Source organism: Balearica regulorum, chromosome 1 (genome assembly GCF_011004875.1).
Source record: "Balearica regulorum gibbericeps isolate bBalReg1 chromosome 1, bBalReg1.pri, whole genome shotgun sequence".
NCBI classification, from domain to species: Eukaryota; Metazoa; Chordata; class Aves; order Gruiformes; family Gruidae; genus Balearica; species Balearica regulorum.
This window is the reverse complement of record NC_046184.1, coordinates 212,021,822-212,049,586: the sequence shown is the minus strand read 5'-3', so window position 1 is coordinate 212,049,586 and position 27,765 is coordinate 212,021,822. Positions and strand designations below refer to the sequence as shown.

The window sequence follows — 27,765 nt, the reverse complement described above, 5'->3', positions numbered from 1 at the left end:
ATGACAAAGGACTATCTAATTAAACATGAGACAGCATTTCTCATCAATTGCAAAGCAGAAACTATCTTCATCAGTCCTTGAGGAAAACTGCAGCTATTCATAGACTCTTTCTCACCTCCTAGAAATCATCAAACAGCAAATTAGGGCTTCATGTCTTTTCCTTAACTGGGTGTTTGAGATCAATCTCTAGCAATGCTGCATAATAGCTCAAATTTAAAGATGCTCTGGTCAGTGGCAGCAGGACTTACGTTTGTTTTCTATTGGAGTAAAAGAGCAGGGAAACAATCAGGCCCTATTCGTGCACATTCGCTCTTTAAAGCCATCTCTTGTGTGATCGTTATTATCAAGCCAATCTCTTTTTTACCACAGAGAGCACCGTAATTGTTTCACCAATATCCAAATTTGAGTAGGAGGCGAAATATAAGAATTTATGGTTAGCAGGAAGCCAGTGCTGATGATCTAGGATTTGGACAGTGAATGGATTCAGGCTGGGAACACAACGGGGAAGTCATTTAAAAACGGGCTCCTGCAAGTGATACTGGAGCAAGCGCCTCATGGGCTGCCTACAAGGCACAGCAGGGCCCACTCCCAGGCACTCCAGAGACTGAAATCCTCCAGCTGCCCCAAAACAGAATTAAAATACAAAGCAAGTGCTGTGAGAAGAACATGCATAATGTGAAAATATCACACGCCAGCTCTCCATTTGACAGGGGTTGGTGTTGTCACTCTGCTCCCAGAGGGACTCCGGCTTCAGAAGCCACCTTGGTGCCTTGGCTGCTGAGCAAGACGCACTTCAAGGGGAAGGTCCTTCTGAAACGTCCTATGAAATGGCAGCATGTGTATTTTGTGCCACTAATTAAACAGAAAAGCACTTACAGCAGCTTCCTGGACAAATAGATGACCAAAACCTCCATTATCGCTGCCTGTATCTTTACTGCAAACAGGGGTGTATGTTCACACCTCTTAGGTTGCCTATCACCAAGTGAAATACTGATCATTTTACCTCAAGGCAACTAGCCAAGTCAAGCTGATATTCCCTGCGTGGACTTCATGTGAAACACCAGCTTTCCGCTGTGAAGCCAGCCCGCCTCCACCAGCTTCTCCCTCAGAAGTGCCCGCTGAGACTCGCCCTGCACCGCGGACCGCCTCACCGCCCCGGGCCGAGCCCTCACAACGCCCCCTCGGTGCCACGGGTGACACGAACGCGACCGCGGCCCCAGCGGGGGCGGTGGAGGGCGGGCCCGAGGCGCGGGGAACCGCCCCCTCTGAGGAACGCGGCGTCGCCATTGGCTCGGCGGCGTCGGGACGGGGCTGCCTCCCCCCCCGCCCCTCCCCACCGCCTCCCTTCCCCTCAGACCAGCGGGAAGGTGGTGTGGGGCAGTGGCTGCTGGCTGGGATGAGGTAACTGGCGCTGTCTGTGACCGGAGGGAATGGTTGGGGGACCCGCGGAGGGGGCTGCGGAGTTCGGGGAGGCGGCGGGGTGCTGCGCTGTCCCCCGCTCGCTGAGGCGGCGGGAGTGACGAGGCTGCCCTGAGGGGTTTTGGGGGGTGGTAGGAGTGTCTTGCTAATGGAGTGACTCAGAGATTTAAAACAAAACCATGAAAACCACCCGTGGTCGCAGTGCTGGAACAGAGTGAGGATGAGTCTGTTGGCAGCGGAGGAGTCCTGACTCCAAGCTTTCGGCAGCCGGGCTGCTCCGTGCTTGGGTGTTTTCGCTGTGGTCAGCTGGCCGGGCCGCTCGCCTGAGGGCGGGGGAGCTCTCACAGGTGTCTCCCCTGCCCAGCCCCTGCTATTAAAGCCGGAGGAAAGCGCCGCTTGTCAGCGACTTTCTTCGGAACCGATCTCGGGAGCCGGTGTGAAGAACTGCAGCCTACCCCCTGAAAGGGGGAAAGTACCGAGACATCCTTATTGTGCTGAGGGGAGCTCCTGTCTGCTGGTGAGAGCTGAGTAACTGTACGAACTTACCTGCACCTACCTTCTGTAGAAGCCTGTTTTTAATAAAAAGACTCTTTTTATTTAAGGAGGGTGCTTAGATCTCAGTTGAGAGATGTTAATGACTTTTATGTAAATAGTAAATACTTTCATTCTGAAACACTAAAATAATTGCGTCTTCCACCCTGTTTCTGGAGTGGCTTGCAGAATTGGAGCTGGCCCTAAGGTCTAATGCACTTGGCGGTGTCTTTCCTGTGTGAGCAGAAGGATCTGTTTATAAGATTGCTGTTGCAGGATAAAGGTCACATAAATCTGGGGACAGATTATCAAGTGGCAAGACAAGTATTTCTCAATTTTCCCAAAAGTGTAAGGGGAGGGGACTTAAAACATGCTTGGCAGGATGCTCTGAAAAGAAACTTGATTTTCTTGGATAAAAGAAGCAATCAAAGTATGATGGAGTGTTTGAAAGACTGATGAATCAAACCACTTTACTAAATACATTAACAATTTTCTAAACAGTTCTTAACAATCACATCCATAAGTAGTAGTAAACCTAGGAGTATACATTGCTATGGAGCTGATGCCCTATATTTAGCGCTCATGACTACAGAACTTAATGGTCTCAGTTGCTGAGGTAAAGGTGAAGTGCTTGAGAGCTCTTTGGCAAGAGAAGCTGGAATCAGTGAGCGTTTTGTGATTTTTATAAATTACCATCTTTTTCTGCTTATTGGTAGTGTTTTATGTACTTTGCTGCCTCCCTGGAGAAAAGGAGGTGATCTTATGTGCCTTCGACATAGTTCACATTATTTTGGGGAATAAGACTCTACTGTAGGTTTGCTAGGCATCTTTCTTTTGGCTGATGGAACCAGAATAATCCTTCAAAATAAATCTCTCCTCTTTGTTCTGCAGGTTTATTTTGGTTTTACTTGACATTTTCTGCCCACTCTACATCCTTTGCTCTTATCTTGCAGATTTTACTGTTTGCACATTTTCCTGTGCGCTGTTTGGGCAAGTATACTGAAAGTTTTTGTCCATTTGCACTTACGTGTTATTTATATACTTATGCATAGCTATATTATAAAATACTACTAGTAATGTTGCAATGTTAGAAAATGCTTATGCACTCTTACCAATTACCATATTTTAGTGTGCTTGTGTCTGGGTTTAAGGCAAGGAAATAATAAGCATCTTGCTTACTCTGCATCTGCCTTATGGGTGCAGCACGCCTCTGTTTTGACTGCAGAGCATGTTCTTGAATTTTCTGAAGCTGTCATTGGACCTGTCTCTTGTTAAAGAAATTTCCTTCCAGCATCTCTTGCAGCCCAGAATAACACATTACCAGTTTCACTGTCAGGCTTTTAAAATTCAGTAAAATACATATTCTTGTTCTTGTTTACCAATGCTGACAAAGGCCAGAGTAAACAACACTCCATTGCCCCGAAAGTTAATGCCAGAAAGGTGAATTTATCTTTTCTCTAAAGCACTGGGTAGAGACCATGGACAGATACATTCTCTGGAGTAAACTCCTGTTATTCTGTGGGAGATACTTGTCAGATTCCCTGGTAGAAGTACTGCTCCAATTCAGTACTTGGGGAAGACCTTTGATGCTTCCACAGAAGGTGAGATTTTAACTGTTGCATCTAGGAGAGGGGAAGAAAAAAAAAAAAAGGCAGCTTAACTAGGAAGCTAAACAGTGGGATGAGGTTGAAGGAATTATTTGCTTTCTGTCCTGTATTGTGTTTTCTGTGCTCCTGCAAAAAGGAATCGGGTTTCCCAGTGGTGAATATAGCAGACTTCAAACAAAAACCTGCTAAGAAAACATTATTTGCAGGGAAATTTAAAAGTAATTTGTAGTCTCTCAGTAGGAAAAAATGCTTAATTTTATATTTCTTTAATTAAAGTGATGGTTCTGTCCTATGGAAGTCAGTCTTCATTCAATAGCAACTTGTTTTCCACCAATTTGTTCTCTGCACAGCAAGTGCTTTTCATCCAGGATAAGTGACCTAACAGATAACAGCTAAAAGCAGTAGGTAACCTTCTGGTGCTCAAAGTTCATCACCTGTTGCATTTAAAGCTTATTTAGGTTACTCATAAGTCAATTTAAGGAGGTTCCTTAGTTTGGCCTAGATGTGGCACTTAGGGAGATGGTTTAGTGGTAGACTTAGCAACATTAGGTTAACAGTTGCACTCGATGATCTTAAAGGTCTTTTCCAACCTAAATGATTCCATGATTCCAATGCCAGAACACTTATGATTTATGGTATGTCAAACCAGTGATGTTGCATTTGCCGTGTTAGCAGCCTCCAGTTCTTTAGCTTATTTTGGCATAAAGTGAGTGACAGCTGATTTTAGCAGACTTATTCATGCTTCATTCTTGTGGTAGGGAGTCATTCCAATTCACCTGGGTACAGCAACTGGCTGTGCTAGATTCTTACTTCATGGTATAAGGTTTCCTTGCTATATGTAACTTGACTCTGTTTATTGCATTGAAAGACAACAGGAAGAGAATACTTCCCCTCCTCTTCTTATGCTATAGCTCTTTATATGGGTGATAATGCCAGACTATTTTTGACCAATTTAATGATCAACATGACATTTTTTTTTCCCTCCATCTTGCTATACTTCTTTTCCTCTGTAGTATAAATCTTCTAAAAGTATTTTTTTTTCTTTCTCTCCACCAGTCAAGGAGATTCTGCATTTCTGTGTCTGTTTCTATATATAGCATATCTGTGTGTAAATAAATAAAAGTAAAGGTGAGAACAAAGGAGATGGTTATTTGCAGAGTAACTAGCACAACAATATCCTAGACTCATTGCTAGATGCTTTTGTTCTACAAAAGGATCAAAAACTGCATATCGGTAAACTCCGTATGAAACTGCCTGCCCAGTGTTACGATCAGTCTGATTCTGTCTGATAAACTGACAGTGATTTACTTCTGTACAGGCTGGATGGACTGCAGTTAGACCATGTAATCTCAGCCATGTAACTAGAGCTCCAGAAGTAGATCAGCGTATTCAAGAACTCCTGAGTTAGAAATGGTTTTAGACCATCAGCTTTTTAGATGTTAAAATCTACCCTTGTGCTTTTCTTCTCTACTGAATTTAAATGGATTATGTGATTCAAAAATAGCATTAAAAATAGAACATCATTTATGAAAAAATTAGGGTGAGATCCAAAACTTCTGTGTAATTGCACTTTAGGCACTGTAAGCAAAAGATATTCTACATTCTAGGCAGAAATCTAACAAACAACCAGAAGTAGTGAGCCCTTGACCTTCTATTCTGGTCCTGCCCACAGAAAATTTACAGTGTTTTTTTTGACTGTGCTGAATTTGCAGGTTGCCTATATTCCACCTGGCTATTGCTTGAGTCTGTAGCTCTCTGAGTTGTGGGTTGTTCTTGTTTGTTTTTCAAGCCTGGGATAATTTTTGTTAGTGGAAATGTCATTAAATTTGTCATGTTTCATAGTGTTTAGAGTACTTGTCTGGAGATTAGGAGACCTGGATTAAAAATTAATACCCTGGGGTTACTCTCCTGTTCCCTCTGCCCTACTAGAACTACTGGACTGCTGTGTAGCCGGGAATGCAGGGCTGGCTGGATGAGGAGGAAGTCAAGGGGAGAGAGCGAGCGAGCTTGATTTATAATGCAGTGGCCTGACCGAGAGAAAGTAGATCTGTGTTCTTATTTCTGCTTGCGAGGTTGTGACATCACTTTAACGGCCATTCTGTGTGATGGGCGGTTTAATCCTTGGTAGCGCAGCCCTAGGAACGGTTAAAAGTGAACCCTTCAGAGACTGTCATGTATTTTTAGTAAACAAGGGGATGTGAGTTTGAAACCTCTTGGGTTAAGTGGTTTTGGGGGCTCTGTTTTTGGCTGCTTCCTGAGTATGTGCTGTAGCCATTGGGCAAGACAGAGCTGCTAATACCTTGCATAGCTATGCTCTTAAAGAATGAGCCACTCCTGCAAAACTAAATACCTGTTCAGGGACAGGCGTTATACTCCAAACCCCAGCCTCACAAACTCTAAACTCCTTATTTTGCTACCTGTGTCTGAGAAACAATTTCTATCACAAACACCTTCTCCCTCTTTCCTGTCCCACGCTATTCAGCAGCATTCACAGGGCCAATCCCATTCATGGAGTGTGATTTGACACCACACCATGCATCATACCGCACCTTGCTTTTTGGTGCCTGAGCATTCTGTTTGGATCTGGCCATAAGCATTCAGTGAAACTTGTACCAGTCAGGAAAAATACTGGGTTTTGCGTGATATAGCCCAGCCCAGCAGTGCAAACAATCTTGTGAGTGAAGCTTTCATGGCTGATAGGCTTCCTGTTATTTTTGCAATTTAATATCACTATTAAGGAGGACTCTGACGTTGCTGCTTGCTGGTTTCAACTTAGCCAGAATGAACCTGCTATCAGATGGAATATTCATGTTATGGGGCTAGCAATTAAAACATTGTTATGTGTGGGAACATCAGTGATTTTCCTCTTAATAGGAAGCTGTAGTAAGCTTTTTTTAATCTATCTATTAAAAAATCCCCAACAATAACTCCAAAATAAAAACTTCTGAGATGAGACCTGATTCTGACTGTAGACTACCCTTTTCTGGTATTTTTAACTTATCTGGAAACTTCTCCAAAGTGCTTTTTTCCCCACCTCTCTCCTTAGCTTACTTATTATTTCTGACTGCAGGAATCCTAAAGAACATTATTTTTCCTCTGGCACCTGATTTCTGCCAGTAACTGGATTCTGGGTAAGGTCCTGTTTTCAGATAGGCATGTGCCTAAGTTACTGTAGCAAGGACTGGATTAATTTACGCAAACTTTCTTAGTAGCCTTCAGATTACATCAATTATTAGGTGGGTAATTTTAACCTTAAAAACTTGCATGAGTGAGCGTCTAAGGTCAGTGGTTAGTCACTCATCTTGTGAGAAAGGACAGCCAAAGGGCTTGTTTTGTTTGCTGTCTCTTTAGGCACGTTAGTGATCAATTAAACAGAGCTGTAATTACTATAGCAAGGTTGATGGTTGAAAAGCAGGGAGAGGAGTGACAAATTAGTGATTTAGGTGAGTAAGGGATGATTTTGTTTCCTACAGCTACTTGTTTATACAGTTAATCCTGTCAGAGAATGATGGAGTGCCTTTTGTGATGTTCTGAGTGATCTCGGTTTTGTGTTGGGCTACAGGCAAAGCTGCTCTGGGCGAAGCTGAGATCAGTGGTATCCCTCACAGGAGGCAAAAATGACGTAAAATGTTGCCCTCCTGATTTGGCAGTTCTGTGCTTAACCTGAACCACAAAGCTGTATTGTGCACCTTCCTGCTGAGGAAATGGGCTCCCACCAGTGACCTGAGCAGTTGGCTGTGACAGTGCTTTAGAGCAGATCAAAGTGATGCATAGAAGGTGCAACCTGTTAACCCACGGGTTCCTAGTTTTACAGGCATAGTGGAGGAAAATAATTTTGTCTGTGATGGTGGCTGTCCTTGATCAACTAGTTCATCACCTCCAATCACATGAGGAGTGAGAGTGGGGATTCTTAAATTCACAGGGACGCAATATATACCAATAGATTTCCAGAACAATGGGATAAAAATCACCAGAGAAGTCATATGGACAAGCTTTGAAATGAACCTTTTCAAAGTTTCTTCAGAAACTGTGTACCTAAGAGTCTTCCAATTGGTGTCCAAGACTGAAATTGCTCTACAAAATATCTTACTGTCACATCGACAAAGTGAGCATTAGTCTTTGAGTGCAAATCCATGCTTGCTAATTGTAACATGAGTTTCTTTGCATCAACACTGGCAGCCCCTTAGTAAAGTCCTCTTGTTAGAAAGCGTGCGTTAGCAAACAGTCAGGACTACACTGTGTAAACTGCAGCTCAGTGTTTTTTGGTTTCATATAGAAAAGATTATCTAACAAAGATGCAGGAAGTGTGTCACTTCCCAGTAGCCACTGATAGGAAATACTTGTTAATTGGTTGTACTCTTTTGCACATTTCCATTCTTCAGTGGTACAATTTCCAGAACACAGTTCTAGGTAAAAAGTACCCAAGTACTTGCTAAATAGTAGGAAAGCAAGAAAGCAGAGTAGTAGGGAAGTAGGATAGTTCCCCTGAAGTTTCCAGTGTCTAAACTTGTCAACACCTCTGTGTTGGGAACATTGTAACTTTGATTTGCTTAAAGATAAAATTTGCTAAACCCAAGAACAACATGTCTAACAACAGATTTCTTTTTTTATCAATTCTGCAGCACTACTCTTTGACTAACCATATCAAGGGAATTAATGTAGAAAACATCCTGCAAGTCCAGCAAAGACTTTGTGAACACCTGCCTAGGAAGAAAATAAAGTAAATCACTAGTTATGATTTACTGAGGGCTGTAACTGCTCACAGAATCTGGGATTTTTTTTTAATCAAAGATGAGGGGAATATAGGGTTAGTTACCTTTATGAACTTGCAATAGGGAAAACTAGAAACCAGGCAGAGACTCCTTGTTCCAATATCTTTTGGGAAAATTCCTTTCAGTTTTCTCATATATACAAGTATCTAAGTGAAAAAAAGCCAAAGACGAATAAGGGAGAAGTGTACTCAAAGCACAGTCTGCCTGGGGGAATTCTGCCACTTTAGTCTTTTGATCTTGTTTTGTTTTGCCTTTCTATGTTTTTTCTTTTTTTTTTTAAGGACTTCCTAGTACAAAAAGGGTGGGTTTGTTTGACTCGCATCAAAAAACAATGTTGATTGAGGTCTGGCATTCTCTGCACTGGGCCAAACTTGAATACATATGTTTTTTGGAAGAATGGGGCAAGGGAAGAAAAGGGGATTCAGCAGCTCCTGGTTATATGCAAATGCTCTCTGTGGGACACTAGGGATGAGAGGAAGAGCAGGTGTGTTTTCCACCCCTCAATAAAAGTTTGAGAAGGGAATGGAGGGTGCTGTTGGCCGCTTCTCACTCTTTTGTTCCGTACTGAATCTGTACATTTAAGATGGCGAGTCTCCAGAAGAAGATGGTGAGCACTTCTTTCCTGTAAAATGAAATGAAGCCACTGGCATCTTAACAAAACCTTTTTAAAGAATTAATTAATGACTTGCATTACGAGTTTCAGGTTTTGGGTGGAGGGCAATCTTTTGGCTGTTTCTTGTGGAACTCCCTTGCTAGGGTTTGAATCTGTCTTTCTAATTATGTTGGGAAAACATTCAGAAAGAGCTAGCCATTAAATGCAGAAGTGTGTCTGATAAGCGTATGTATGATCAGGAGATGACTTCCCACCAAGTAACTGGTTTCCTTCAAATCTCTCTCAAACATTTTACTGTTTTGCTTAAATCTGTTTTCAAACAAGACAAAAACACTCTCTCAGACTGGACCCTGTGTTGGTCTAATGAGAATGCTGACATGAAGAATGAGAAGGTGGCAATGGGAGTTTGAGTCTTGTGAACCCCTCACAAGTTTCTGCTTTTGGAGGGAGTCTGTAGTCCCTCTGTAAAGGGAGATGAGAATAACTGTTGCACAATGGACAGTGCTCTCCCTTCAGAGATCGGAGATCTGAAGGCCAGCTTCATTATTATATTTGAAGTCCTTTATCCTGAGAAAAGATTCTTTGTGTTGTAACTCTTGATGAAAATAATTAGCAACTAGAAGAATGAAGTTCTTGCAAATGAAATATTATTAATTCAAACAATGTGCCTACTGGGATTAAACCATGACAAAGTGCCAATGGTATGATATGCAAGGAAATACAACTATATTTGAAGAACCTCAGAATTTATAATGAGATATGCTGATGCTATTGATGTTAACTTGCTGGGATCTCTAATTTTGAAGCTGCTTCAAAATTTCTTTTTTCTAGTAGTTTTATACTTATGGCAATGTAAAATAAATGGTGTGGCATCTGTAGTACTCTGAAAACCAATGGTCACAGGGGAAAAAAGAAGTTTAGTTGTGTCTCTCTTAGGCTGCTCTTTAATTTATGAATCTCTTATTCCAGAGACCACATCTTCTTGAAACCACTGGCCTAATGATTGTATACCATAATAGATACAGAGATTGACATTCTTAGGCACTGCTGCCAATATCCAAGCCCTATGAAAGAAATGGCAAGCTGCCATATGTGATTAGAGGGATTAGGCCACAACCAAGGGAAATTACTATTTTTTTCTTCCCATTTTCAGTTGTTAACTTTTATCATCATCTTTGTTATTAACATTTTGCTCTCTCATTCAGACTAAATTTTGTGTAAAACAGAACAATTGCCTGTATAGTCTTCAAAGTGATGGACGTCTTGACTTCTTACCAACCAAGAGTAAAATTAAATCACAGGCAGAGACATGTGACCAGCAAAGCAGATATTCCTGGAGAGAAGCAGAATTTTTAAGTGCTTGTGTTACCCTAACCACATTACTGCTTCTTCCAGCTGGCTGAAGATCATTATATAAGGCTGTCAGTAGGAATATTTTAAGATTGCAGCTGTCTTGCAGGTTAAAAACAACAGGGATCATCCTGGTGCTGTTGAGGAATGGAAAGGTGTGAGCAAGGCTTGTTGTAGATCATATTTTTTAACTTTTTTCACCTATTGTGACTGTTTTGAGCAGTTGCCTGGTCCTATAATTGCAGATAAGTAGATTCTTTCCTTAACTGTATTGTAATGAATATTGCACAGAAGAGCACATATGTTTATTAGTGAAATAAAATGAAGCATTGCTGTGTTTGTAAGAGCAACTTCAGTGTTGCCTTATAGATATCTGTGTTGGGTTTGCATGGCAAGGTTTTGGTAGCGGGGGGGGGGGCTACAGGGGTGGCTTCTGTGAGAAGCTGCTAGAAGCTTCCCCTGTGTCTGATAGAGCCAATGCCAGCCGGCTCCAAGACGGACCCACTGCTGGCCAAGGCCAAGCCAATCAGCACCTCTGTGATAACAGATTTAAGAAGGAGAAAAACCAACTGTTAGAGTTTTTTGCAGCCAGAGAGAGGAGTGAGAAGATGTAAGAAACTCTGCAGACACCAAGGTCAGTGCAGAAGGAGGGGCAGGAGGTGCTCCAGGCACCAGAGCAGAGATCCCCCTGCAGCCCGTGGTGAAGACCATGGTGAAGCAGGCTGTCCCCCTGCAGCCCATGGAGGGAGGATGAGGGGTGTAGAGATTCCACCTGCAGCCCATGGAGGACCCCATGCTGGAGCAGGTGGAGACACCTGAAGGAGGCTGTGACCCCGTGGGAAGCCCGCGCTGGAGCAAGCTCCTGGCAGGACCTGTGGATCCGTGGAGAGAGGAGCCCACGCCAGAGCATGTTTGCTGACAGGATTTGTGATCCCATGGGGGACCCACGCTGGAGCAGTCTGTTCCTGAAGGTCTGCACCCCATGGGAGAGACCCACGTTGGAGAAGGCTGTGAAGGACTGTCTCCCGTGAGAGGGACCCCACGCTGGAGCAGGGAAACGATGAGAGGAGTCCTCCCCCTGAGGATGAAGTGGCAGAGACACCGTGTGATGAACTGACCGTGACCCCCACTCCCCGTCCCCCTGTGCCGCTGGGGGGGGAAGGAAGTTGAAGCCGGGAGTGAAGTTGAGCCTGGGAAGAGGGGAGGGGTGGGGGGAGGTGTTTTAAGATTTGATTTTATTTCTCATTCCTCTACTCTGTTTTGCTTGGTAATAAAAAAGATGAATTCCCTCTCTAAGTTCAGTCTGTTTTGCTCGTGATGATAATTAGTGAGTGATCTCTCCCTGTCCTTATCTTGACCCAGAAGCTTTTTGTTATACTCTTTCTCCCCTGTCTGTTGAATGAGCAGTGTGATAGAGCGGCTCTGGTGGGCACCTGGCCCCCAGCCAGGGTCAACCCACCACAATATCCCACACATCTGCAAAGGTCCCTGTTCCACCAACACCTTCCACTTCACAACTAGCTAAATGAGAACTTCTCTACCTCCCACTGACTAACCATACATGTTGGCAAATACGGTTCTCTAAATTAATCTCTGGAACTGTTGGAAATATGATATGCTGTGTATACCTAGCTGTTACCATTTTGAAAATGTTCTGATAACAGCCCTTGAAAGAGCAGCTGGATTGGCTACAGATAAGCATATCTTGCTGGATGATCTCTTCCCTTCTGCTGCTTCAAGAATTAAAATAGCAACAGGCTTTCTTGTGTTTAAGTCCTTACCATAGCAGACAACCACATTTAAAAATCTCTTGAATGATGACTTAAGTCCCTCTTGAAAGTTAACAGCTTTTCTTTCTCCACTACTCAAACTGAAATCCATAGTCCTCTGGTCTTCTGCACAAATATGGTCATGATTGTCTTAAACTGCTTGTGCCAACAGTGGCATTTAGCTTAATTAGCTGTTCTCCCTTTGTAGGATTTGCCTCATGTATTTACAGAAAAATTATATTCTCTAAGCCTAGGATGGTGCTGAATTACCTGTCATTGTACCTCTTAAATGTCAGTGGAGAATCAATTTTGTTCAGGAGAGTGTGATGATTTGTTTGTTTTTGTTCCAAAGCTGTAGCTTGTAGACCTCATTGTCAGAGGTACTGTTACTGCCTAATGTGACCTCCCAGAGTAGTAGGGGCCAATTCTGCAAAGCTCTTACTGCTCCTAATGTTCTTGGCTTCCTTGCTTCAAAATAAAGGTTTATTATTTCCTGAGCATGGGTGTAGGCCAAACTTAGTTACTCCTCTTCTGAGAATGAGTTTCTCTGCAGATCCAGATTGTTATATTACACAATTCCATTTATCTGTCTTCCTCAGCTTCCTGTTGCCTTGTGTCTGGACTTCCAACTCATCCTGGTTGCTAGTGCCGATATGTTGTACCAGTGAGGAAATAAAGTTAAGACAATGTGTAGTTTTCAAATGCATAAACCGAAACCCTCTCTAGTTTAAGACGCAATAGTTTACTTGTCACTGAATGCTTTATGGGATGAAGATGTATACAGATGGGAGTCGCTGATCAGCCAGGCCTGCAGGGTAATTGTTTGTTCAACTGAAGGAGTTGGCATAAATAGAGTGCAAAAGCAGCCAGAAGTGTAGGATCGGCTGTCACCTTCTTCCTCTTGTTAGAAGCAGTAAGATAGATTCTCTGGAGCAAAGCTCTAGCAGCTTAGGCCTACTGTACAAGAAGCACTTGAAAAGTAGTTTTGCAATGTAAATTTAGGACATTATGAGGTTTCTGCATGCAAAAAGAACTCTTGTTGATTTGGAAGGAACAGCCGACTAGTGTTTTGCTGTTTGTTTTCCGATCCTGTTGATGAACTTAACATCAGCCATGGCAAACTACTCCAACCTCTTTCTTGCTCTTCCCTCATTTCATCCCATATGCATACACCGAGTAAAAACTTTAAAGTATAAACTATGATTGTGGTACCTCTTAATGTGGTATCTCATAATGTTTGGAATGCAGTATTCAAATTAACATTCCCTTTTTGTACTTGGGAGAAAGGAGCAGGGGGGTAAACAGAACACTGTAGGGTAAACAAGTTTGTGGACAAGGTTGTCTTTCTGTTGACTTATGTTCTAGAAAAATGCAAAGCCTTACTTAAAGGAATAGAGGTATATAACTGCCTAAGAGGTTTTTAAGAAATCGTATAAAATAAAATTTTTGGATGAGTGCCTGGCCTAAAGCATTTGGAAGTTGTGAGCAGCTTAAGAGCGTGTGTGTGTAACTATATTTTGGTTCTTCTTTCTGTTATTGCCAAAACATGGACGCTTTCATGTATGAGTTACGTAAAACATAATTTCAGATTCCTGTTTATTATAGGGATTAGAAATCTTTTATGAAAGGGAAGATTTTTATGTGGTTTCACTTGAACTTAATGCTTAAGAAAAAGATCATGCCAAATATCTAAAGACTCACAAATGTTAGTCTAAGCACATGACAGAAATCACTCAATGTGGTATTTCAATTGATTTCCATGATTTAATCAGTCGATATGGACCTTTCAGTCTTATTTGAAACTTAGATCTGAAAACTTCCCTGGAAAAGGAAAACCTCTCATTGAACTTGCAGTAGCACCAAACAAACTGTTGAGACCTCTCAGTTGTTCTTGGCTTTTAAGAGCAAAAAATGTCAAAAAAGAAATCAAAAGAATTGAGCTTGGGGTGGAGGTAGTGGGTAACTTGAAGTGGAGCAAGGCATTGATTTTTTTTTTTTTTTTGTTAGCCTTAGGTCTTATAACAGGTGCTATACACTAAACCAGCAGTTTTTACTATCTGTGCTTGGAATCAGCGCTTCCAATCTCTTGCAGAAAGCCAGCCTTACAGTAACTTGTATCAGTTGGTCTCATGAGGTTGGCCAAAGTACACCACACACAGAAAGAAGGGTTTTTTATTTATGCAGAGACTAAAAACTGCTCTGGTTTCAGTTTGTGATTAGCATGGTTCCAGTGACTAAAGACTTGTTATCATAGTAAGATGTGATTTGCACTCTATGGATGATATGCATTAAAGGGGGGGGAAACCCCAATCAACTAATGTGTTGGTTTTGCGTGGCAAGGTTTTGGTAGCGGGGGGGCTACAGGGGTGGCTTCTGTGAGAAGCTGCTAGAAGCTTCCCCTGTGTCTGACAGAGCCAATGCCAGCCGGCTCCAAGACGGACCCGCCGCTGGCCAAGGCCAAGCCAATCAGCACCTCTGTGATAACATATTTAAGAAAGAGAAAAACAGTTAGAGAGCGCTTTTGCAGCCAGAGAGAGGAGTGAGAAGATGTAAGAACATCTGCAGATACCAAGGTCAGTGCAGAAGGAGGGGCAGGAGGTGCTCCAGGCGCCGGAGCAAGATTCCCCTGCAGCCCGTGGTGAAGACCATGGTGAAGCAGACTGTCCCCCTGCAGCCCATGGAGGGAGGATGAGGGGGTGTAGAGATTCCACCTGCAGCCCGTGGAGGACCCCAGGCCGGAGCAGGTGGAGACACCTGAAGGAGGCTGTGACCCCGTGGGAAGCCCGCGCTGGAGCAAGCTCCTGGCAGGACCTGTGGATCCGTGGAGAGAGGAGCCCACGCCAGAGCAGGTTTGCTGACAGGATTTGTGACCCCGTGGGGGACCCACGCTGGAGCAGTTTGCTCCTGAAGGTCTGCACCCCGTGGAGGAGACTCACGTTGGAGAAGGCCGTGAAGGACTGTCTCCCGTGAGAGGGACCCCACGCTGGAGCGGGGGAACAATGAGTCCTCCCCCTGAGGATGAAGAAGCGGCAGAAACACCGCGTGATGAACTGACCGTAACCCCCACTCCCCGTCCCCCTGTGCCGCTGGGGGGGGGCGGAGGTTGAAGCCGGGAGTGAAGTTGAGCCTGGGAAGATGGGAGGGGTGGGGGGAGGTGTTTTTAAGATTTGGTTTTATTTCTCATTCCTCTACTCTGTTTTGCTTAGTAATAAATAAGATGAATTCCCTCTCTAAGTTCGGTCTGTTTTGCTCGTGATGATAATTAGAGAATGATCTCTCCCTGTCCTTATCTCGACCCGTAAGTTTTTTTTTCATTGTACCTTTTCTCCCCTGTCTAATGAAGGATGGACAGTGATAGAGCGGCTCTGGTGGGCACCTGGTCCCCAGCCAGGGCCAACCCACCACAACTAATTACTGCCATTTTTTTCAACGGCTTATCTAGTGAGATCAGGGGCCAGTTTTTCAGGTACTCGCTCATGCCTTAACTGAAGCATCACATCGTTAGCTTTGTGAAGAAACCTAAAGGGTCTCAGCTATACTACTCAAGACTGGGGAAACTTTTAATCATAACCTAGATTGGGAGCAAAACCAACTAATGTGATACCATGTAAATGTGAATATAGGATGTGTGCAAGTGGATCAGTAGAATAGAATTCATGCAGGACTCTCCTCTGGAGAACTGGGAGGAGAATGTGCTCCAGTTAAGCCAGACATAGTAAGTATGTTAAACTTAGCGAAACACAGCTTTGTGAACTGTGGAACCATGTTGTATAGTAGCTATGAGGAAACAAAAAAAAAATGGTTAAGAGCATGCCAGGATAGGTGGTATCTTGCACCTCACTGAAAACAATCTTAGTTGGGAGTGCAACCTTAGTTCCAGAAACTGCTCTACAGAATGGTGGTACCAAGGGACTTGTACAGCTTGTTGCAGCAGTTGCAGGCTGCTCCCACAGCCTGTGTGGACACTCAGCCCTTGCAAACTGTTGTTGGTTTGGAGAGGACTGAAGTTCTGCTTCCACTAGTTTTATTAATTTGTATACTGTGAGACATCAATGAAGCCTGCAGCTTATTTTGTAAATGCTGTCCAACTACTTCTTTTTTATTTTTAAATGTATCTAATATACAATATAACACTTCTTCCCTCAGCCTTCTTTAAACATAAAGACACAGCAAGATATCATTCCTACAACAGCTTTCTTAAGACTTGATTGGCCCGAGGCAGGAAACTTGCCTGATATACATGAAAAAAAATCCTTGATAATTCCAGTGCAGAGCTTTCCATATTTTATGGTTACAACATAAGCTTCTGTGCCTGTTGGCAGTAGCGCACATGCCATCCATCCAGTCAGCATCTAGGGCTTTGGATTAGCACTGCTGATGCTGACTTGTGTATCAGATGGTGTGAAAAGTTTCTACATGACAGTAAAAACAGATACCCCTATCTGTTCATAAGCTGAAGGAGTACTGTTGTAGATCCTCAACAAATTTAGTATTATGTTTGTTGGTAGCTCTACAGTAAGTACTTTTTCCTTCTACCTAATTATAAAACTGTCATTTTCTAAGTATAAATAAAGTTACAGATGGCAGGTTGTTCAAGATACTTTTATGTCAACCTCATGGAACAAAATCACAATGAGAATCATGGAGAAGATAAATATGGCAGCCAAGCATAATCACATGCAGAAGGTTGTTGGGCACTTTTTTTTTTTTTAGTAGGGAAGATAATCATTAACCTGGCTGCAGCTGCCTTGTACATTTGTAAGAAATGCTGTTACCTTTAGAGATGAAGTTTCCCTTTGAGTAGTGCCAGTGCCACTATCTTGTTTGAATCTTCTGGTTGAACTCTGTGGCTATGGGAGCAAGCGCAATGACTTGTTGCATGATTTTAGTGCTCATTAGATCAGTACGATGTCAGTATCCTGTCTGCCAGATGGTAGTGTCAGACTGCAAGGGCCTAAGGCGGACACACACAAACCTAAAGGGTCGTGGTGGTAGCTACCTAATAGACACCTGTCCAATAACAACATCTGCTTCTCTTCTGTCTCTCACCAGGTTTGTCACTAGGGATGCTTCAGAGGCTTACACTAAATTCAAGCTATTTGTTTCTTTTTCTCTGGCTCCATTACATCTGTGGTGCTGTAACTCTGAGGCACTAAGAGACTTGACTCTGGATACAGCTGACTCGCTGTCCCTCCCTCCCACCTTATTCCTCTGAGGTTTTTTTGAAGAAGAGGTTTTTGCCTTTGATAGTTGGGATTGCCTTGTAAGTGAATAGTTCTCTGGAACCATGGCCTGTAAAACAGAGGCAAAACAGTATTTTAAATTACTGCTTGTAAATGCAGTTTGGTTTGGATAAAGCAGTGAGGTTCATGTTACCGCATGACTTCTAATTCCACATAGTCAAGATGGTTATGTAGAAATTATTTCACGTTTATTCCATATATACTGTAGAACAGTGATTTGCCCTACATGAGATCATATTCCTGGCATAATTATACACTATTAGCGGTAAAATATTGTCAGTAAAAGTTACATTTATATCTTGTAAACTAAATTGTATTGCAGCCTATGGTGACCATAGATACCCTGACTTTCCTTCACAAATCAGAGGCTGGTACAAAGGAAAGGGAAATGACTCGAATGGTTCCCTTCCTTCTGGTAACTAGTACTTCCATTCCTCAAGATAACTAGTCAGAACAACACAGCAGTTCTAACTCCATCCAGCAGCTTCTAGAATGTTTAAAGGGTTTACTGTGAGGAACTTGACTTTGTAAGCCTGGTACCTGATCCTTCAGTGAGGAGTGTTGTGTGTTTTGGAGGAAAGAGTATTTTGGTCAAAAGTCTGTTACAGAATTCCCATTTGGGGGGATTCTGAGGAAAAAATCTCTTAAACCTGTTGCTTTTAGTTCTGAGTAGGTTGTGAGAAGCTGTTATGAGCAATATGTATTTTTGTTACAAATAGAAGACAAAATCCTGCAGAAAGAGGCATTGCACCAATTTGAAAACACACTCCCTAAGTCTTGAACAGAAGCATACAAATTCCTCTAATACATTGCCAGCCTCCTCCCACCTCACTGCTGCAACGTGTTGCATTTGGCAGCTCTCTGACAACTTCCTAAGGGGTTTTCCTCCAGGGCTTGTGATGACTGCTGCCTTTCTGATCTGAAAAGGGAAAGGAGTCTTTGAAGACTTGGAGTGGGAAGATGGGTGTGGAGGGCAAGGCACATAGTTTGGTAGCAGTGGAGTAGGGTCCAAAAGTTCAGTGGCTTGTCCTATTAGGATGGTTCTTTTGTTCTGTTTGGTGACTTGCCAAAAATGGTGTCCTAGAAATATGCTAGTGATAAGTAAACCAGCATGGCAAGCTCGTGAGTTTTAGCCCAAGTGGTTGTGTGCGGTGGGTTGGTTTTTTTCCCTTTATGTCTTCTGTTCCTGGAGTTCAGGCAATCTTTCTTTAAATAAACAAAACCCAACTTCTAGCCCTTGTGAAGAGTGTTTGTGGATGTGATCCAGGCCTATGCTGGCAGAAGGTGAACCCTGTGGATGCATGTTGGACTGCCTCACTCTACTGCTTTGCTGTGAATCGGGGCTGCAAGCACCATTAAATTTTTCTTCAGAGAGATCTGGCTCTTGTCTATCTGCGTATGATAACCATAGACACAGATTTCTTGTGTGTTCTTGAATATAATGTCAATACTTGTGACTACACTTTTTTTTTTTACTGTAAATGGATGTGATAGGTGTTCTTGATTTTATTTTTTTATTCCTTCCCTCTCTCCTCCAAATTGTCCTTCTGACTTAAAGGACAACTTTAAAATGCATTTATTTTAAAATTTTGTAATTGGAATGACACTTGATTCTGTGTTTTAGGGTGTGAGTCATTATCTTGGAAAGGAATATATTTTCATGGCCATTTTGTTCAAGAGGCCTGTAAAACAGGTTTGACTTGAAGTGACCATTTGAACTTCACAAAGTAGCTTAATCACAGTGAAAAACTTGTTTCTTTTAATTAAAAAATGTCTACATCATCTACTTCCCTGATCCCTGATATCACAGCTTGTTCTTCCTTGTCTCTCTTTTAGGGGATGTTTTGTTTGTTCTTAAACACTGGATATGCTGGGTCAATGAACTGTTACTCCAGGAAGCAGAGCTGAGAGGACAAGCTGAGGAGACATCATTGCAATGGCAAGCAGGAATGCAACGCTTTCGCAGAAGTCTTGCATCTAGGGAAGCATGCACATACTCTACTGCAAGAAAGCAACACGTGGGGCTCTTTAAACCACTGACTGTAACCTGGTCCAGCTTTCTCAGTGCCTGCTGAAAAAGACTTCTTCCGTACCTTTAAAGCAGACTACAAGACTATCCTCCTCAGCAGGATTTAAGATCTTCCTGGACACTTTACCATCCCCTACACACACAAGATGATTGACCTAAGCTTCCTAACAGAGGAGGAACAAGAGGCGATAATGAAAGTGCTGCAACGGGATGCAGAGCTTAAAAGAGCTGAAGAAGAGAGAGTCAGGTAAGGGATTTAGTGCCCTGGTTTGTCCTGGGAAGACCTACACAGTTCATGTACTGAGTTATTCACAGCATGGGAGTAGGTAACAGTTGTTGCTGGGGGCCCCATATTCCACAGTATATGTGGTTTGGAGATTTTTACTCTGGGCTAGATTTAGTATAGTCCCTGGATGAAATGCCTCTACCACACAAATGATTCGTTACTGGCCAAAACACTGTTGATTTGGACCCTTACAATTCCCTAAGGGGCCAAGCACACTTGGTACGCATCTGGCTTGCTATGCAGCTGGCTCGGTTTCCTCAGAAAAGGATTTGGTTTGCAAATATAAAAACCTCTGCAAACTGAACGGATACATAGTAAGAGGGAATTTGTTTCAAAAGGAGCACTAGCGCCCCGAGCAAACAAAAAAGTCAGTATGGATGCAGGTAGCAATATGTCTAAGTGATGAAGTTTTACCTCAAATTTGGGGAGTGTTGGAGCTGCAGTCCAGAGGAGGTACCAATGCTATGCTCCATTGCAAAGAGAAGTCCTTGCAATCTGTGGCTAAAGTAGAAAATTGCTTCTTGTTTTCTTTGTGGTGTCATAGAGTGAGCAATGTATTGTTTTTCTGGAGTGTTTTGTGTGCTGGGAGGTTGTCCTAGAGCTAGTTAGGGTAACTGCCGTGAATAGAGATGTATGCGTTGAAAGCAGCATTGCTCAGATGACTTTGAGAAAGCCATCTACACAAGTACAAATAGCAGTTGAATAGTGGCTTCAGCTAATACTCAGAAGGTAGCTTGGGCTACCTGCTCAAGAATGAGGATTTTAGTAGTCAGGCTTTTTTTTTTTTTTTTTCAATGTGAAGGAAGATATCCGTACACAAAATGACAAGTGGCTGAATAATGAAAAAAGGAACCTCAGATGCTGAAAGGTCAAAGTGATGTAACACAAATAGATGTTTACAGGTCTTTGAGACAGGGTTTTCTCTCACTGATTCAGTAATCTTTAGGAATCTTTCTCATTGTGATGTTCCTCGTGAAGAAGTATTTCCTATTTAAATGTTTTGAACTTATTCCAACCATGATGCATCTGATGCTTCTCTTCTGCTGAGAAATACTTTTTGACAAATGCCCTCTGTGTAGGCGTACCCTGAAGCAAATGAAATGGCAGTTTGCCACTCGTCCCAAGAGCAGTGTTCCCTTTTGCTGTGTATGCTTGTGCAGTCTTGAGGTGGTTTGGTCAGCATGTGGTCAGCGTGTTGTTGAGTTATTCCTCTTGCTCCTTTCAGTGTAGGAGCAATAAAGGGCAAACCAGTAGCTTCTCCTTGTTAAAAAGGCTTCTCTTCTCATGGTGATTGCTTCACCGAAGAGTGAAAGTAAAATCATTACAGGCAATGTTCCCAATTTTTTTCTCCACTATCTTAATGCAACCTGAGGAGAAGATATTTTCACCACATAGTTTTGTCGCCTGCTTCAAAAAGGAAAAAAACTGACTTTGCTGTTACAAAATGGGCATTTTCTTTTCTGTAGGTAGAAAAATACTGGCTTTAGTCTTGGAATGGTACATCAGTGTCATGTCTGAAAGAGGTCAGGGAAAGTAATTGTAGATGTCAATTTAAAAACAGTATCTGGGGAAAGGAACCCTTCCTGGAACAGAAAATCAAAAAAGCCACTCTCAGTAGTGGTCTGAAAGGGCTGTCGACAAGTATTTTTGTCTGTATAACTTTGCTTTTGCCATTTGTAATTCTAGTTCAAGAGGGTGTGGTGGAAAATGCAAGGGACTGCAGGTTGTAGCAGCCTGTAATCAGCATATTTGTTGCTACGATAAAATGTCTCTTCTGAATATTATAACTTCTGAGAAGCTGGAAACTTATATATGAAACTGATTTTTCTTCATAGATGTGGCACATGGAGCTTGCTTTTTATATATTAGATATTAAAACACTAGCTGAATTCTATCTCCATCCAAGGAGATGCAGTATTTTAGTCTGAACTCTACAGCCTTGCACACCTGGAAGATTCCAAGAGTTAGGATCGAATGTCATCATACAAACATCACACCCTGACAAAGTGTTGTTTGTATGTGTATATAATGGAAGTCTTTTAATGTGATCTCTTTCCCTTTAGAAGAAATCCTGAGGTTTGAAGGGTGTTCTAATAATCTGTGCCACGCTCCTGGAGCATGGTCAAACTGGTAACATGACAAAATTCTCTTTGAGCAACTTCCTAGTGGAATTTTACAAATCACCTGATGGAGTCCCTTCTCTGCTAACAGCTCCTAATGTTGCTTATCTGAAGGAAAAGTGTGCCAATTAGCCTGGCTCACACATCCTCCTTAGTCTGCCACAATTCTTGATTTGTTGAGTGCTGTAGTAGGTGTTTGCCCCATCCTGCGGCTCCTCTTGCTTTGGTCTGAATCGGGCTGATAGTTTCAGGAACAGCATCGTTTTGGCAACAGCATGCCTGCTTCCTCTTTGACCTCTGCTGAGGTCTGTCCCAAAGGAAAGGGGATACGGACGTTTTCTTCTCATGGGTGAAAGGGTGATGAAGAAATCTCAGATGGCAAGAGGATGTGATGCAAGTAAATCAAAAGACATTGCATCCTTTTTAATTCCTAGTGCAAGAAGATGCCCCTCTCTGCTTCATTACCGCAGGAGCTGCTGCCAGCCCCTGAATGGCAGTGTTGCTGGGGAGGGGAAAAACAGCAGAAAATGGAAGAGCTGAGTGACAGCTTGTCAAGACTAGAAGCTGTTTTCCAGCATATTGCTGACTTATTTTGTTGTTGTTTTCCTCATTCCTGTCCAGGAATCTCTGATATACCCTGCTCAGGTGGGTTTTGGGTATTGAACAAATAAGCAGGCTAAGCACATAACTGAATTTCTTGGCAGTAGCTTCAGCATAGCCCCTGACTCTTATAGTTGTGTAGTTCAGAATTAACATGTTTTTGGGCCCTTTCTGGAGCCAGTAACATAAAACAGAAATATATCTGAAGGTCTGGATTGTGATTGGGTGACTCTTCTGTGGTGGAGTGGCTGGCCCCTGGCACCAGCGTGTCTGAGGCAGAAAGCTGTTGCGGTCACCTTTGGGACAGGGTTCCCTGCTGTGGCTATTGGTCCTTCCCAGCAGAACCTCCTGGCAATGCTGCTGTGGGCTGTGCTTGGGAGTGTTTGCTCCTTGTGTAAACCGAAGGAGGCTAGCAATAGGGAAATTCTGCCGTGGGGTTGTTTGTGTGGTGGGTGGTGACTGCTGTGTGCCAAACCCCTTTAATACATACACTGCCCCTGGTGTGGCATTGCAAAAAAAGAGAAGGCTTCAGGGGTCTGATTCTGCCGGGTGCTACATATGCTTAACCTTTCTCATAGTGTTCAGTGGGAGTGCGTGGCTGTTGAAACCTTAGTGTAAATAAATGTCTTTTTGCTTCTGGTCTGCTTTAACAGATATGCTTTTCAGTCACTTGCCAAGGTAGATTTCCTTGTATTGTCGACTCTTAGAAGGAAAGACTTTTTTTGTGGTATTTTTTGTTTCTTAGGATGGGATACATTTAAGGTATTGGGGTGAGCTGAATATTGGCATTGGGGGAACTGGACTTACCATTGTAGTGTGAAAATGACATTCAATGACTGTCACCAAAATACATTCTTAGAATCTTCATAAAACACTTTTCTGTTAGATGTTACAGTTTTGAGGGTGTGCTTAACAGGATAAGGCTCTTGGAGATGGTTTTGAACATGGGTGCCAGTTCAAGTTTAAAGGGCTGATTGAAGATAGAGTTTAGAGATGCTCTCTTGGAGGTGCTGTCAAAGCTAACTTTCTTGTTTCTGAAAAGAATTACCCATTTTTTTGTGCTCTCCCTCCAGGGTATTTCTTCCAAATGTTCTAGAAATTTTCAAAGTGTGTCCTCAAAGGGGTGGAAACTGGTAAAATGAACGTTTTTACAGAGATTTAGCTTTAAAAAAAGATATCCTAGGCATTGTATGGCAATGAGAAAGAATGATACTTCAAAATTTTGAAGTAATAATTGGTGCCTAGTTACCTAACCTATGTAGACAATACCAAGCTGCCACAATCATTTGGTCTTGGCCCACCTTGTAAAGAGCTAGTAAGAAAAGCAGGACTGTTTTCATCTTAATCTGGTGTGATAACTGGGGTTGAGGAAGAGACCCTACTTACTGGTCTTGATAATGGACATGGCATTGGACTATACTGGGAACTGGGCTAATACCTTTTCTTCCCAGTATCGATGACTAACTCGTCTACTAGTAGACTGGATGATGCTGGTTTGGAACAGCTAGTGAAGCAGGGTGCATGGAGCTTATTTTGTATGGTAGAAGAGTGTGCTTAAAGGAAAAAGTGGATACTAATAAGGCTTTCTAATTTCTAATCCCTACAGTACAAAAACTATCTTGGTAAGATCTCTCTAGCACATCTTTGTGCCTGGGACTGTGTTGTATTATTGAGTGCAAAACTGAAGCCTTTATCTTCAGAGTAGGTTAGTCTTGATCTGTAGCTTGCCTGAAGTCCTAAAATGCGACCTATTCTTTAGCACAGCATCATTTTCTTGGAGATGCCCTTGCTGGTAATGTGAAGAAAACTATGATGCAGGCTCTTCTGTTAGTTTATAGTTGCTTGTATGTGTCCTGTGGGTTGTCATTTGATCGGGGCTGCTCTTACACTTTATACACCTCCTTTTAAAGCCTATAAAGTACTGGGAACACTGCGTTTGAGCAGAACCTGTGAACAAATGCACGTACTTTCTAGCAACCTATCCTCCCCAGATTCAAGTTGTCTTGTACTGTTGTCCAGACTGACTCTAATACCAAAGGTTTTTTGTCAAAGGATAGCTGTTCCTTTGTTGTGAAGGATTTGTTATTCGTTTTTTGGTTTTTTTCCACAGCAGGTTTGCTTGGGTTGTGTATGAAGAGGGAGGGGAGGCCGTTGGGGAGCCTCTATGCAAATCCTTTAAAACAAGCAGACAAACTAAACAGTGGAAGGCTGAGATAGCTTCCGCTGTGTTTCATTTCTAACAGAAACTGTGAAGGCTGACAGACCTCAAAAGATTCCTACCTCCTGTATTCTCTGACCACAAGAGTCTTGCTGCAGATTTCCTGAATGGAATAAAGTTAAGCTTCCATATAGTAAGAAATGCCTAAACAAACTTACATATACTGTGTGTCTCTCTAGGGAGTATCTAATTATGTGATTTATAGCATAGTACTTGTAAATGAAACTTACTTCAAACTTGACAGTACAACTACTAATAGGAGAATAAGTCTGAGTGCTAACTGCAGGTGTCATAGTAGACATACATATAAAAATGAAGGGCTCGGTCTTCAGTGCAGAATGTATATATTGTTTAAATGAAATATGGGGACAACATGCCAGTCTGCCCCACGTATGGCCATCTTCTAGGAAAGAAATGATGTATAGCGGGTTAATCTGGTCAGGGTGTTTCACAGACACTTGCTCAAAAGAAGTTGGGTTCATAGTTTGGGTTCCGAATTCTGGTGAAGACAATGGGCAACGGAGCTTCCTGCTTTCACTTCTTCCTCTCCAAAATCATTTGACTTGTCTCACATCTACAAACATTTAACTCTTTCTAATGCTCCAGGCCTGGATATGCCTGTCTTTTCTTCTGACTTCAGAAGAATGTCAGTTTGTCATGTTAGTCATGAACACTTGTGCTGACTACAGCCTAGTTAGTTCTCCAAGGACCCAAAAGCAAGATGCTAGCTCAGATTAATTCATCAGTGTATTGTTAGTAGACCTAACATGCCCAGACTATTAAATGGGCATAAAATGGAAGAACTTGCATGACTACAAACAGAATTAGATTGCCTTTTTCTCATGTCTCCACCTACTTCTACCTACCCAAAACCTTGCCATCCAAAGAGACCCCAAAGGCAAGGATTAAAGAGGTGTTGCTGATGAGGTGTCATGATGACAAGGATGGGGAAAGGTTGCATAACCCCATTGGTTTCCTTTATTCTTCCTAGTATAGCCCTCAACCAGTTTAAAATTAGATTGCTTTATTGCTTAAACCAATCAAACTGTAACTGATCTTTATGAAAATCATACATGTGCATCTACCATGCAAAAGGAATAATCCATATTCTCAATTTGGGATTGCCCATTAAAACGTTTTGGGTGTAGTTCTCTAACAAATGCCAGACAGACTTTTTTTTTTCCTATGCCTTATCTAGATATGTGCAGACTAAAGAGGCATGCTCATGCAAAGTGGAATGTTTAAACAATTACTCCTTTTGCCTTGTAAACCTTTTATGGCTGTTTCCCACTCTCAAAAAAAAAAAAAAAAAAAAGAAAATCTAATCAGCAAGTCTGACACTTACAATGCCTGGTCTAATAACCTTTTACTCCTGTTCTTGCATGAGTGATACTACAAAAAGTTTCTCTTGTCTGTATTCAGAAGGTGACCCAGAACCTAAGTGCTTTGTCATCTTTTTGTATGGTAGAAGAGTTTGTTATGCTTATAGCAAATAGAATTGAAGATAAATTCCTCAAAAGTCTTTCTCCTTCCACCTTCTCCATTCATTTGGTATTTCATTGCAGGAGAGAGGTTTTGGAAGTGAATTTGTAGATAAGATGCTGGTGTCAGGCTTTAAAGAGCCTTTATTTTTCCACCGGTCACCAGGGTGCTTTTCTCATTTGTTCAGAACAGAGTGTGAGATGCTAATGAATCTGTCTCTGAGCCAAACATAGACTTTGATTTAAATGTTTCTCAATTTGTCACAAGAAATCCCAGAATGTGCTGGTACCACACAGACTCTCTTGTCCAAAAAGCTCAGTTTAAGTGGTTGATTGAGGAATAAGGCAGTAAAAGAAGTTATTAAGATGTCATTTGCCAAATCTTTCAAATTTTGTGTTTTTTTGTAATACAGACTATGAATAAGGAGGGTACGGGGAAGGAATTAAGAGACACTGAGGAGGTATAGCTGAACAGTTTTAGATACAGCTATGTATTGCTATATACTGTTGTTTCTAAAAAAGAAAGAAAAGTCATTATCACTTTGCCCAAACACACAACGAGGTATTACACTAGCCTACAAAGCATAAGATAAACCATTCTGGATTTGCTGATAGGAAGGTTGACAGGGACTGATTATATCAGAGCAGGTTTCCTGCCTTGCAGTGGTACCGTGTCATTTAGCCCACTGTCAGATGTTCCGGAGGTGGGGGGAAACAACCCAATTAATACTTATGTAGATGTATTTTGTTTGTATGTATTTTTGCCCGCAGAGTGCCTGACAGTTGCTTTGTGTATGCCTATTCAGTGTAATTCTGCATGTACTTAATGCCCTAGTGGGATGAAAAATTTGTCATCTTGCCATCGAAAATGTTTCACCTAGGCGTAGTGGAATAACCATATTAAGTAATGGGGGAACTCAGGCTTACTTTAAAAGAGGATTTTAGAGTGAATTCCTTTTAACTATGTACCTTCATTTTCTTGATTTTAACATTTCTGTAGAAGAAACAGGCACTAGGTGTATTATAAATTTAGGCTGTTTCACTTTGAAAACTGCAACATAGGCTAACTGGCATTTTAACAGACCACTGAGAGATTCTAGAATACATGCTTACATCATATGTCAAGCCGTTATTGCATTTTCTCCTAATTACAAACTTGGCAACTGAGCCTGCAATCTGAATCTTAATCTGGATGCCTACTAGTTCTTTGGTCACCAAGAGGAAAATAACATAATGACAACTTGGTTAGCCTCTTTCTGTTTACTGAGGAGCTGATGTAGAATCAACTGTTGGCTTCTAATCCTGTTGTGGTGTGCTGGGAGGCGTATGTAGCAGTGGAAAACCATGGCTACAGTCTGATTTCTCCACAGTTCCTTTCAAGGTAAACCACAATCTAAATCTAATGCCTAGCACTGAAACAGACCCACACGGCGCAAGCAGTTTGATAGTACTGCTGAGGCCTGCTCATAGCAGAGCTGGAGAATTCAAGTAGCTTTGTAAAAAATCCCATATGTAACTTCAGCAGCTGTTTTTGCAACAAGTCTATGATGGTGAATGCAGGCTTCTTTAAAGCTTTTTTACCTGCCAAGACCTAGAAATAATTGTCTTTCTGATAATGAAAATCTTCTTTATTTGTGGCTGGGAATCCCTGGGAATAGCTCTAATATTTATGTTGCTTTTAGTTCCTCAAAAGATGGGACTGAGACGCTAAATACTTCTCTTGAAGA

At 42.1% G+C, this 27,765-nt stretch overlaps 1 protein-coding gene across 2 annotated transcripts in view; it reads left to right on the top strand.

Moving 5' to 3' along the window:
* Positions 1-1,324: 1,324 nt before the first annotated feature.
* Positions 1,325-27,765, top strand: part of SYTL2 (synaptotagmin like 2) — a 62,505-nt gene continuing 36,064 nt past the window's right edge. Inside the window, exons 1-2 of one of the 2 annotated variants that reach the window (XM_075742442.1) lie at positions 1,325-1,401; positions 19,141-19,580. In XM_075742442.1, coding sequence (XP_075598557.1) covers positions 19,480-19,580 — 101 coding nt within the window. In that variant the 5' untranslated portion in view covers positions 1,325-1,401; positions 19,141-19,479. Of the gene's footprint in view, positions 1,402-1,915; positions 1,937-19,140; positions 19,581-27,765 lie in introns of those variants that run through there. The other variant, XM_075742443.1, reaches the window with a different exon arrangement.